Genomic DNA, 12,570 nt, shown 5'->3' on the forward strand with positions numbered 1-12,570 from the left:
TTTGACCTTTGTCCCATATAAAGATGCAATATATAGGAACTTGGTTTTTATGCTGACTTTGTAAATTACCCTTATTAATAGGAGGAAACGGTACCTCTAATTCATTAAAAAGTACGAGTACCTTTAACAGCTGCACAATTGAAAGCAAAATTGTAGAAGACGGTACATGAACCAATAAAGTCATAAAAAGAACTGCCATTGTTGATTTAAAGCATTAGTAGTACATTTAATTTAAACTTTGTGTGTTGAATTGCTAGCGTTTAAAACATTTTTTCTTCTTAAAAGTATGGAGATATTATTAATCATTATAGCTTGGCATCGCTGTTTTTACTAAAATTTACGAATAATTGGCAACCAGTTAAAAAGGAAATTCATCAAAAGAATACTACTTTAACTCTTCATTGTGGATTATAATAACCTTATCGTGTAATTGTACATTCTTAAAGGTCATAAAGGTATAAGCAATTAAAATAAAGAACTATAATGGCATTCTTGGAAATTAAATAAAGAACTGGTTATGAAGTGGTAAAGAACTGCTGTAAAATAAAATTAAAGTAGAAAAACCATTTATCATAAAAGATGACAGAGAGATTAAATATGCTTGCCCCCTTGCCAAAAATTTACCCTTATGTAAATGATACCATTTACACATTGAAGATTTTTTTTATCTGAGTTTTTTCTATCCAGACTGATCACAAACAAAACAAGAAAGTGTTGGTTAAGATGTGATATTTTAGTCAGGTGGTAACGTTGGGTGGGTAACACATCTTTCAACATATCTCACAAGATAGACTCGTGCTCTTATTATATATCTTATACAAAATACCTACATCAGTACGTACAGTCTATCATGGCGGTTATATACATGTATTTAATTACATGTACTTTCATTCCGTGCACAGTTTTTTTTTATCAACATGTGGTTTAAATTTCTTTTACTTAAGAAAAAAAACTCTCCTAATTATATTTACTACTGATAATTAAGGTATAAATTTATTCGACAACAATAAAATATTTGTGTTTTTCTCCTACTTTTTTTTTCGACAATAAAATTTGTAGTCTAGTGAAATATAAAATGAGTGATAGTTTGGCGTGGTTAAAAAGATAAGTGTGGCAAAATAAGAAAGAATATATGATTAAGTTCGTCTGACTGTCTCTCTGTTAATTTAAAACTTGTCGTCACTATAAGAAGATTATACAGATTCTTCAATCCCAACTGTCTGAGAAATGCCAATGTTCTGTGAATCCTGTATCTTGATTTAATAATCTGGCCTTCGAGGCTGCCGGTGCAAATTTTTGCATGCGCCCTGTAGCTCGCATACGAAGAAGCTGCGAAAATCATTCCAGAATATTAACGTGTAATTTGTTTTATGTAATTTATAGCCTACATAACGTCCCACCGAAATCTCTTGATAATTATTATTAAAAAAAGAAAAAGAAAGCCTTTTTTTCTATTACAGAGATTGATGAGTGTGCATCAGGAAGCCACCATTGTCATGCTAATGCTGATTGTATAAATATTAAAGGAAGTTATAAATGCGAATGTTCTAAGGGTTACCAAGGAGACGGTGTAACAAAATGTGAAGGTAATCAGATTAATTTGATTTTAAAGGGCAGCATGTTTATCAATTTATATAAAATTTATATTTCATCTTAAGTGAATGTCAGGGGTTTTTATAAGTAGTATGGCTTTTAACACAAAACACTCGTCGGGTTTTTTAAAATGCAATTCCCACATCTGAGCCGTGTCCTCAAAAGTCGTGAAGTTATGGAATTGATATCGCGACTAGAATGTTGCGGGTTCGAATCCCTCTCTGGACATCGGAATTTTCAAGACCATTTGTAAGGGGCACGCCTATATTGGGTTGACAATAAGCGTGTGCCGAGATGTTCGAATGAGATAGGTGGAAACACCCTTGTCTGTGCAAGTTATCCCCCCGCATTGTAAAAGGGGTAATATCTAATTAAGACACCACTATGTTAGTCTCATCATAACCGGATAACCGAATGATTGTGGTGACGAGACGTTAAACCACATTCACACAGTCAGACAATGAATTCTCAGTTTGACTACCGGAACACAATAGTTGCCAATTGACTATGGCAGATTTGGATAAAGCAAAATGGGAAAGTGGTAGAGATATACCAATAACTAATAGAGAAGGCACAGATCTTGTCATTGACAACGTAAAGGAACTTCAACATTGTCATTGCTGTAACATAATGTTAGTAAAGCAAAAAAAAAAGGAAAACAAATAACCCCCATACATTGAATTTTAACTGACTGAAATGATTTCCATTCATTTGTATTTATTGTGTACTTTTCAGCATCCTGCCATGGTCAGTGTTTAAATGGCGGGAAATGTTTGGCACCAAACGTATGTGAATGTAGACATGGTTATATTGGCCCTAACTGTGAACTGGGTAAGTGTTCGGCAATGCGATATTATTTATAGACAAATGTCAGAGATAATGTTTTTATGTTTTTATATAATTATACAATACTCATATATAGTACACAAGGGACCGTATTATTGTATATCATAACTGTGACTGGTTTCTACTTTTCGAGGCTGACACATGCTTTAGGCTTACAAAAAATTCATACTAGTCCTTCTGATATAGATATCGAAATGACACGATAAATACGTGTCATTTACACGTGAAAAGAGCGACCGGGTATTGAATTCTAAAACAATAGGTACCAGTGGTGATCTCTATATTTACTTCCGGCAGCGAGTATGGCTGCCACTTTCTGAACTTTTTGCAATTTATCTGCCAGAAGAAATGGTATACCAATAAAAAATAGCCTCTCAAAGTGTGGAAATACGCCCACACAGCAGCCACAACTCTACAAAAAAAATAACCATAGACAGCAGCTTATCCGAACGTAAAATTCGAATGCTCACTTAATTTTTAAGTACCGGTTAAGCCTTCAAAGTTCAAGAAATCTGATGTACGAGCGTATGTCGTGTTCACAAGCTTTTCCATTTTTTCCGAACCCACTGCTTCACACCAAATATAAACATCAACCGGGTTACCCCTGTCACAGTCCAAATGCTTCACATTAAATTTAAAAAAAAATAATAAAACATTCAACGCCATTTTTGATGACCCCAAGTGGCAAATGTTTACTGATTTTACTAACATTTCGCAGTCGAAATTAACAAGACTTGCAAATATTGCAAACAGACCACATGTACCATTATAGGGCGCATGCCAATAAGGTTGACATTATTACTTGCTACTGCAGCGGCAAAGCTCTTATTGAAATAAATCATGATTTATGACAAGTTATTGTTTATTTTCAGATATCGATGAATGTGGTTTGGGTATATCGGCTTGCCATGGCCATTCTGTTTGTGTTAATATACCAGGATGGTATAGATGTGATTGTCTGGAAGGGTATCATTGTAATTGGCCTGACAACCATTATGGTAGTCTCTGTCTTGGTACCTACATGTATTAGTACTACGTAGTAATATTATGAACTAGAATTAAACTAAATCTAAATTAAACCGCCCTAAAATAATTTGCTTGGAAGTTTTATATATTGCAATCTGAACAACTTATGTCCCACTAATCCGTGCCTTTGTCTTCAAAACAGATAATACATATTTTTGTATTGATTGATAATTGGTATTATTTGTAGATATCAATGAATGTATAGGTGAAGGATCTGGACATACATGTCATACTAGTATGGAATGTATAAATATGGAAGGAGGTTATGAATGTGCTTGTAAACCTGGTACAGCGTGTATACCACGTAAGATTATTATCATTATATTGTTATTCTTTGTATATTATAACAATGCAAACATTTGAACAACGAAAGCTAGCAGATCAGTGCACCAAGCATTATTTATTTGTCATTCTCTCATTTCTGTCAGTGACCGATCCCTTCACTGGCCGAGAAAGTTCATCTTGATTTTCCGGCGTGGTTTCCCCTTGAGGAGAGCCTGACAAGGACAGCTGTCTAGTCATTCGGATGGGACAAAAAACCGAGGTTCTGTGTATATATTGGCGTGCATGTAAAAGATCCCTTGGCAGTTGGAATTCGATATAAGAGTAGGCCATAGTGCCGCTTCCCGGGCAAAAACCTCCCATAGCACACTGTGTGACGTATGCTCGTGTTCATTAGCCCAGTCGAAGCAGAACAGTAGGACGTTAAACCCCATTTCATTTCATTTCTGTCACTGACAATGTTACAGGAGCGAAATTCCATGCAGTGATGAAAATATTAAAGATTTCAATTTGCCATCACTGACCTCAGACAGCATGACTGTGTATAAAGCGACGCAACTAGTGACAACGGGCAAAAAAGACAACTCTCGTGTTAAAAATAAGCGCAAAGGCCATGATCTGGTGATGACTACAGGCAATTGTTGCGTGGGTCTCTTGTTTTGAACCGACCGTGTAGCACGCCGAATGTGGTGCCTTTTAGTCCTTAGCGGTTACTGTGCTGGGCGCATGCATGTATCAGCATTCTCCAGTGTATCCTGCTAACCGCGATGAGTCCAGGAAAGCCTTCTCGTGATATATCTATGTCAGATGCTTTAAGTGCAAGCAAGATGTCGACCTTACTTTTGGCAGATTTCGGCGACCAATTAAGCGGTTTCAGTTTATTTCTAAACCGCCAATAATGTAATTTTCTGGAAGAGTGCACCCTGAAGGTCGCTGGGCCCCTTCGGACGCAGGAAACCGCTATCATGCCGCTGGAATTTTGAACGTGACAAATTATCTCAAAATAGTTACGGGTGAATTGCGCGAACTGCCCTGTGTCCTCTGGAAGCGTGACAAATTTACGAATGAATTGAGAATAAATTCCGACATAAATAAGACACTTTTTGACTATAAATTGCCACTTAACTGTCACGCGACTGTTACAAGTGCCAAAAACTCGCTATTTTTCGCTCGAGTGTTTTTCAAGTTTAGCGCGACATGTATACGAATTTAAGGTAAATGTGGATCCGAATTTCGTTGATAATACGGGCGACATTCTTGCAATATTCGTGCAACATACACACTTATATCGTAAGTACCAATTCAGTGCAAATTGTCGCTAATTTGCGTATTTTCTCTCAAATTTGTGTCTCCAACTAGCCCGAAACTTTCCCTCCCTCATGCGGGTAAAAAAACTATCATTAGTTGCCAATAGTTGCTGAAAACCACGCTTTACCACTAGTTGTGTTGCGTCGTAAGTGCCAACTGGGGCTCAACCGCGTGCCAATTCTGGAAATATATATGAGTAGTTCATCAAGGCCGCACATGATTATACAACAGCGATTGTACTTACAGAAAGATGAATTTAACAGCGTGTTTGTTTTTTCTTCAAGTCAATATCTGATTTGTTTTTAAATTTATTCATTAGATTGTATCTTTGAAGAAAAGGAATACGGGAATTCTGAGAAATGGTTTTCTACAAATGACAAATGTTTACAGTGTTCTTGTATGGTAAATATCTTCATATATTGCAATAAATATACAATTTATCAAAGGAATGATATGTCCCCATTAAATTCCAGTGTACTATTAACACACGGATCATGAATAGAAACTATACTTGAAACAGATCCACTTTTGTCTTTTTTATATTTAGAGACCGTTCCAGGACCCCAACCATGGCACAACTAAAATCTAAACCTTTCTCTGGAATTCGAGAGATACATTTACTGTCTACAATAAATGTCAACGTTCAGACTGTCCCATGTCTGGGGTCCTGGGATTCGTGCCAACACTAGTTTTAATTTGCATCTTTGAAACTTTGAAGACGAGAAAGAAGAGCGTGCGTTTACTGAGGGGAAGTAACTCTTGCAAGCATGGCAGATAATCGACCGTATCTGGATATGTGCCGTTATTATATTAGCGACAAACACCGTTTATGGTCCACTCAACACAATCTAGGTCATTTTGGGACTAACATATGGTGAATTTTATTTCAGTAATGCGCTTGTGCGCAGGGGCCTTTAACCGTGGGGGTAAACCGGAGGATACGGATAATACACACGAGGTTAGACAAGCCACCCTACTCCTTGTCACGTACAAGTGTGGGATCAAAACAACGTCACTTAAATGAATAACAAGCTAGATTTAAAGTTATTAAAGTAATGAATATAGCCTCTTCAACGTTGTTATTGTAGTCTGATGTTACGAATCTTATGACGTACAGCACAAGAGTTAGACCCCCCCCCCACCAAATCTCATAGATTTAAAGTTATTGAGGTAATGAATGTAGCCTCTGTAACGTTGTTTATTATAGTCTGGTGTTACAACATGTCATAAGAGGAGCTGTGATTGTATGGACCCAGATGTTGATTTAGATTGTTGTCCTCACTGTGATCTAACAGCGCAGTGTTCGCATCAAGAATATCCTCTTTACATGCAGAATGGAGAACAATGGTCCTTTCAGTGTCAGACATGTGAATGTTTAGTGAGTACTGTATCTTGTAAATTATTGTAATTATGTCAATATTATACATTCTTATTGCTGATTGTCTCACCTTAATACACTAATAGATTCAATTTAGACATGTAAACGGGAAGTGTAAATCATTTTGTGTTTTCTTTTCTTGGGGTAATATTTTGGCAGTCGTCTTCTGGTAAAATGGCAAATGTTTGGTGTTTATACTAGGGAAAACATAGTAATACTTCTGTGCAGAAATCTACGATATCTATGGTGGAAGTGTGGGGTTCATTAAGTGAACAATGGCCTGATAACAGACAACGCCTGTATTTGATCAATAAAGAGTAACATGCGTATCAGACAATTGTATTCTAAATGTTTTTAACCCCTAAACCACCCGAAATCACTCCCTTAAACGCTTTTTCATACCTGACCATAATAGGCAGCCCCGTTTACCAAACCAGACAATCTGATTAATTAGAAAGTTAACTGATCTGTCAAATGTTAATGTAATTTCACATAAATCGGGTGGGAGGACGGGTTGTACTTTTATGCCGTTATCATACTTAACAAAATTCTTTCAGCATGGTGAAGTAGACTGTTGGCCGCTAGAATGTCCTAATATAATTTGTGAGAATATTATACAAGAACCAGGTGATTGTTGTCCTAGATGTATTGATGATAGTCCATGTACCAATCTGAATCTAGATGTTGGTGGATTAGATCATTCGTCCGATACATGTATCTATGTAGGTAGAACGTATAGACATGGTAATAGTTGGCTATTAGATAGTGATCCATGTACTACCTGTGATTGTATTGTAAGTATTACTCATATTATATAGTTTAGATATGATCTAAGTCAGAAACCTTTTAAGATAGCAATTTTTTATCATCCGTACATCCGGAACTGAGCATTTCGTACTTTGATGGTGTAATCTAAAGAAAACGGTGGTGATAAGTAACACAATACACAACAGTATTTGGTTGTTGATTGCCAATAATACAGAGATTGTCTAACCCTGTACCTTCCAAAACATATCCAAGGCCACGGTATGTTGATGGCGCAGTCTTCTTGTTGCTCACTGACCTTTATTTTCTTTTACACAGGCTGGCCACATTTGCTGTTCTTTTAACGAAACATGTTCAGTGGGAGTTCAACTTCAGAAACCATAAATCACCACCAAGGGCAAGAGAAGAGACAAACCCTGTTTCTGGTGAGAATTTGTAAGCTAAATTTACTATATTATATTTTGTACATAAGGACGATGGAATGGCTAGTACAAAGAATGGCATTTGCTATTATTCCTGTGAAACGACAATAGTGGAGTTGTGAATTTGAAGATTTGAATTGAAATATGGGAGTTGTGAATTTGAAGATTTGAATTGTAATATGAATATAGTACTAAGATATAATATGCACGTAATTTATGTATTGTTTATCTGATAAATATTATTATATAGAACGTGTACACATTGATATTAAGGGGATAATATTTCTACCCTTCGAGGTTGTGATTTAATGCATTATTTTATTGTGGCATTTATTATATTTTTCGTATAATTATATACCATGTATGTAAATTTGATATGGTAGACGTTTTTCTTCTTCTTTATATATATTGTCAAACAGACAAGTGTTTTGCATAAATTCGTTCTAACCTAATTATAATGGCTTCGTCATACGACTGCTCTTTGTCTTTGACTAAAGTATCTGGATCATTAGTTTGCTTTTGATAACGTATAAGGTAGAATTATTTTTAATGTAATATGAAATTGATCTAGTCGCCATTATTATTGGGAATTGTGTTTCTCACTAGTTTCCAGTGATTTCTTTTTTTTTTATCTGAACCTTCCCTTCGGATATCTAAAACTTTTTTGTTACCGTATGAAGCATATGATACAAACCGCTTGTCGTTTTACGGACAGGGTGGCGGTAGGAGGTTGTTAAAAGACTTTTGGGTCATTGAAGCCTCGGGGCTGCCGCTCTTTGATACCTATTGCACATTTCTCCAAACAATGATACCTATTTGTTTTTTTAATCATGCGTGATAGGCTTGCGGGAACCGAACCCTAAAAAACTTTTGCCTGTATTTTTCTAAATACTCATGGGGTATTTAAATATCAAAAATCAAAATAGCCCAAATATTTCTACTGCAATAGCCTCATTCTTACCAAGACAATGGCCATTTTTATAGGTCTTTTGATATTGTTTCCGGAAGTAATTAGATATTTTGTGCAAGGCTTTTTAGTCATATGTATTTAATTCATGAAACAATCTTTTTCACAGATTTCAGTATTATATATAGATTATTACATGTATTACTTGTGCACATATATTATTTTGAAGTTTATTGTATATTTTTATTGTTTATTGTACTGATATGCAATTATTATAATATTAATGTTGTTTTGTTAATATACTATATATAGACGAATTGGTTAAATTAGAGTAGAATAGTATTTTTAAATTTATTTTAATGTGCCATGTTAAATGATTTAATTTTCTTTTAATTTTTTTGGTGGGTGCCAAATAGTGAAACAGTGTACATTTTCATTACAAATTGTATTCTTATGCGATATTTTGTCACAGATTATTACAAAAACTGAAAACATTAATAACCTGTTATTTCTGGACAGTAGATTGAGTGCTTGTTTTATATATAAGTATTCAATTATCCAAATATCTATATATTTTGGTGCTTGCGCTGATTGGTCAAATGCACTCTGTCGCACACACAGCGATTGATCCACTCTTTTAGGCTGTTTGATATTTGGCAATTTGTTGCGGCAAACATTAGTCGATATGCGCTATTAATGGGCTCTTTCCATCATCAAAACTTGTATGCTTATATCGTGATGTAATTGTGAAAAAAACCAATATAAATTTGTGTAAAATCCAAATTATATCAATTAATTCTTAAGTAGAAATGAAAATGACAAAGTAATTCAATATCTATGTTTTAAAGTTTTACTTCTAGTCCATGATAGGCTTTGAATAAAATTGTACACGCAGAGATTGTTTTTTTAATATCCATATCAACATATCCTTTGTGCACACTCTCCATAAAGCGGGGCAAACATTGAAATCGTTTTGATCTTCAACTAGAAATTGGACAGGCAGTTGATTCCTATATGAAAAACAACCTTACGCCTTACGTTGGACCGATTGCCATCAAGATCTGCACACGTTTCAGCCTGAAAATGCTCGCGCACATACAACTGGTGTCTCCACGGACGTTTGAATTAACCAACCAACGTTGCATCGATGGCCCACGTTGTCTCCTCCTTCTCTCTCGCTGTTTGCGCATCTGTAGGACAATACTGGATGCCGTCTCTCCCATGCAATGATAGTGGAGACAGATCCTAAAAGCAGTTATTCAGAAGCTTATCTTGTGTCTTATCTAACTGCCAATAACTCTTATCAGTTAAATAAAGCCCAGGACGCGTTAGGTATTAAAGCTTCTAATTACAAATCTCATTTTCCTCGTACAGGAGATGCCACAATGCCGGAAATTACAGAGTTACAGATGAAAGTTATTTTAGAATTACTAAATTATGAATGAATAGCATCCACGATTCAAAAAAGAACATTTTGTGAACACTTATGTCCTGAATAACAAAACCTATTCCAGACATGTATTACATGTAGCTAACTCTTCTATGCACAAAGGCCTGTAATTGATAAGTAATGTGCTATAGAAATGGTCATCTGTACAGAGATGGACGTCACACGGAATCTAGCAAATGACGATATGGCCTTTTCTTGTGTTCTGAACAAATGATGTATCAACCAGTCGGCCAATTCATTTGTGAGATTTGAATGACAAATGATTCTGGAAATTGAATGAGATTTTGGTCTGCCTATGGCATTAGTGTTTTTAATCTTTTCCATTCCTGATGAGAAAATTTACTAATGCCTATTATTTAACATAATTAGTGAAATGAAATGGGGTTTGACGTCCTACTGTTCTACTCCGACTGGGCCAATGAAGACGGGAACATAAATTGTAAAACGCAGTCTCGGATCCCCTAGATTTTGAAGATTTATTTTAGCTTAAAGCTGTTGATACCACGGCATGTTAACGGAATGAAAAATATATTTTATGTTACAAAGTTTAGATTTGAACAAATCAATGAGGAGTGCTAATAGCAAGTTCAACACTAGCATTGCTAGGCCAGGGACTGTATAACAGCACAGTAGGCGGCTACTACTGGTTCCTGGATACATTCACTGTATTTCTGGCAACACCTGTTTAGCATCTTTTATAACAACTGTGTCCGGTCTTGTTAATAACCATGCAGCATGTGGTGCACATTGCCTTAATTTCCTAGCAAAGTTATTAACATTCACTGGTGTCACAGTTAAAACAGTTTCTTCTTTAAATGGTGTCTTTTCTCCTTTGGAATTTGGAACCTCTGGAGTCCATTTGCACTTTTCAAATGTTATGTCCTGAGATTTTTTGGGGCTAAGTTTCCGTTTGCGAGGCTCATTCCATTTACACTTGTTTGATGTAGACGCGTGAAGACCTTTTTTTTTCGGTAATGTCAATTAGCCCGTGGAGTACTGCCGCTATGGTTACAGGATTCAACTTCACTGAAAAAGATGAAACAAATTTAGAATGTTTAATGCTCACACATTATTTATCATATTCCAAGCACACATGCAGATTTCCAATAAAATGTAAGATATAGTGAAATTTATTGAATAATTTGAACAGTGATCCAGTGTGGTGATTGACCAGGCCATCCGGTTAACTCAATTGGTAGAGCGCCAAACCAAAGCTGGGTGCACTTTTTCTCCCAAGTTCACTTTGCAGTAATTTTAGACATACTAATCCAAACTACATAATCTGGCTTCTTCTTTTTATCAAGGGTAGGCATGGATGGGATGACTTTGGTACGTATGAAACAGTGAGTGATTGATGACTCGATTTCATGATATTGTACTGAATGTACATGTCTATCCTCATAGAACACCTTTGCTTTCAGTTGTCGTTTGGCATTGTTCTGCTCTTTTTTGTCAATTTGACCTTGACTTAACACTAGATAATTGTAAAGTTCTGCGTTTGAAAAATCCGGTATTTTTTCACAATCGTCATTCCAACCGTGTTTAAGGGACGACGGGTGCGGTAATATTTCTCCTAATGGCGAAACAATTAATCTTTCTAGGTTCCTTCGTTTTTCTAAATTCTCATCCTCTATAAAATCCAGGGGGATCACGTGGCTAAGTGGGTAAGGCGCTGGCTCGCTAGCCTGGAGGTCGGGTGTTCGATCCCTGCATTGGCCGAGAAAGTTCATCCAGATTTTCCGGTGTGGTTCCCCCTTGTCAGTGATGCAGGACGGAGGGCCTGACAAGGACAGCTGTCTAGTCCTTCGGATGAGACGAAAAACCGAGGTCCCGTGTATACATTGGAATGCACGTAAAAGATCCCTTGGCAGTTGGAATTCGATATAAGAGTAGGCGATAGTGCCGCTGCCCGGGCAAAATTTCCCTCATAGCACACTGTATGGCGTATGCCCGTCTTCATTAGCCCAGGTTAGGAGCAGAACAGTAGGACGTTAAACCCCATTTCATTTCATTTCTATAAAATCCAATTCACTAAACGGCCGTTTTCCAAGAATATTTGTTCCTTTTGCGCGTTTAATCAGCTCCGATTTAACTCCTGACACATACTGTCCATGATCACGAAGATATGATTTTAACTCACTAACATTCAACTTTTCAAAATCCAACTCTTTCCGCACTGCTGACTCATTCTCTTTGTTTGTCATCATTGTTGACATTGTTGTGCTTTGTTATCGTTCGAGAAAATGCCCTCCGGAAGAAGTATTATTATGTCGAACAATGAAAGGGACGTAATCGCGGCGCGGGCAGATAACACCTTTCCGGACAGGGCTTTCTTCTTTTCGCGTCTTCAAAACTCGAAAGTCGAAAAGTAGAAGTTACGACAAAATGTGAGGCGACAGTCAAAATGAACTCGAAAATAGGAAATTAAGAAATAATACACTGCGATAATAGCGCCCCTCGTTTTTTTCCTAATTTCTTATTTTCGACTTGCATGTCGACTTTCGACAACACGCATACCAAGCCATAATGCAACTCCAAAAGTAGAAATTAGGAAACAAACACAACGCGCTATTAGCGACCTATCATTTTGGCT

The 12,570-nt window shown here is 36.4% G+C and overlaps 1 protein-coding gene and 1 long non-coding RNA gene across 4 annotated transcripts in view; one reads left to right on the forward strand and one right to left on the reverse strand.

Annotated features, from left to right (window-relative positions):
- LOC126810834 (protein kinase C-binding protein NELL1) overlaps positions 1–9,423 on the forward strand; it is a 68,732-nt gene extending 59,309 nt beyond the window's left edge. For both annotated transcript variants that reach the window (XM_050536135.2, XM_050536136.2), the window contains 8 exons: positions 1,461–1,586; positions 2,329–2,424; positions 3,312–3,452; positions 3,653–3,769; positions 5,375–5,457; positions 6,263–6,433; positions 6,991–7,227; positions 7,517–9,423. In XM_050536135.2, coding sequence (XP_050392092.1) covers positions 1,461–1,586; positions 2,329–2,424; positions 3,312–3,452; positions 3,653–3,769; positions 5,375–5,457; positions 6,263–6,433; positions 6,991–7,227; positions 7,517–7,582 — 1,037 coding nt within the window. In that variant the 3' untranslated portion in view covers positions 7,583–9,423. The remainder of the gene's footprint in view (positions 1–1,460; positions 1,587–2,328; positions 2,425–3,311; positions 3,453–3,652; positions 3,770–5,374; positions 5,458–6,262; positions 6,434–6,990; positions 7,228–7,516) is intronic.
- Positions 9,364–12,200, reverse strand: LOC126810851 (uncharacterized). 2 transcript variants are annotated; one of them, XR_007675304.2, is made up of 2 exons: positions 12,122–12,200; positions 9,364–11,003 (listed from the first exon to the last, which is right to left on the reverse strand). It is a non-coding gene; the product is annotated as an uncharacterized LOC126810851 (long non-coding RNA). The 2 variants fall into 2 exon arrangements; XR_008786027.1 differs by lacking the exon at positions 12,122–12,200 and adding an exon at positions 11,242–11,610.
- Between the last annotated feature and the right edge of the window lie 370 nt (positions 12,201–12,570).

This window comes from Patella vulgata, chromosome 2 (genome assembly GCF_932274485.2).
Source record: "Patella vulgata chromosome 2, xgPatVulg1.2, whole genome shotgun sequence".
Lineage (NCBI taxonomy): Eukaryota > Metazoa > Mollusca > Gastropoda > Patellidae > Patella > Patella vulgata.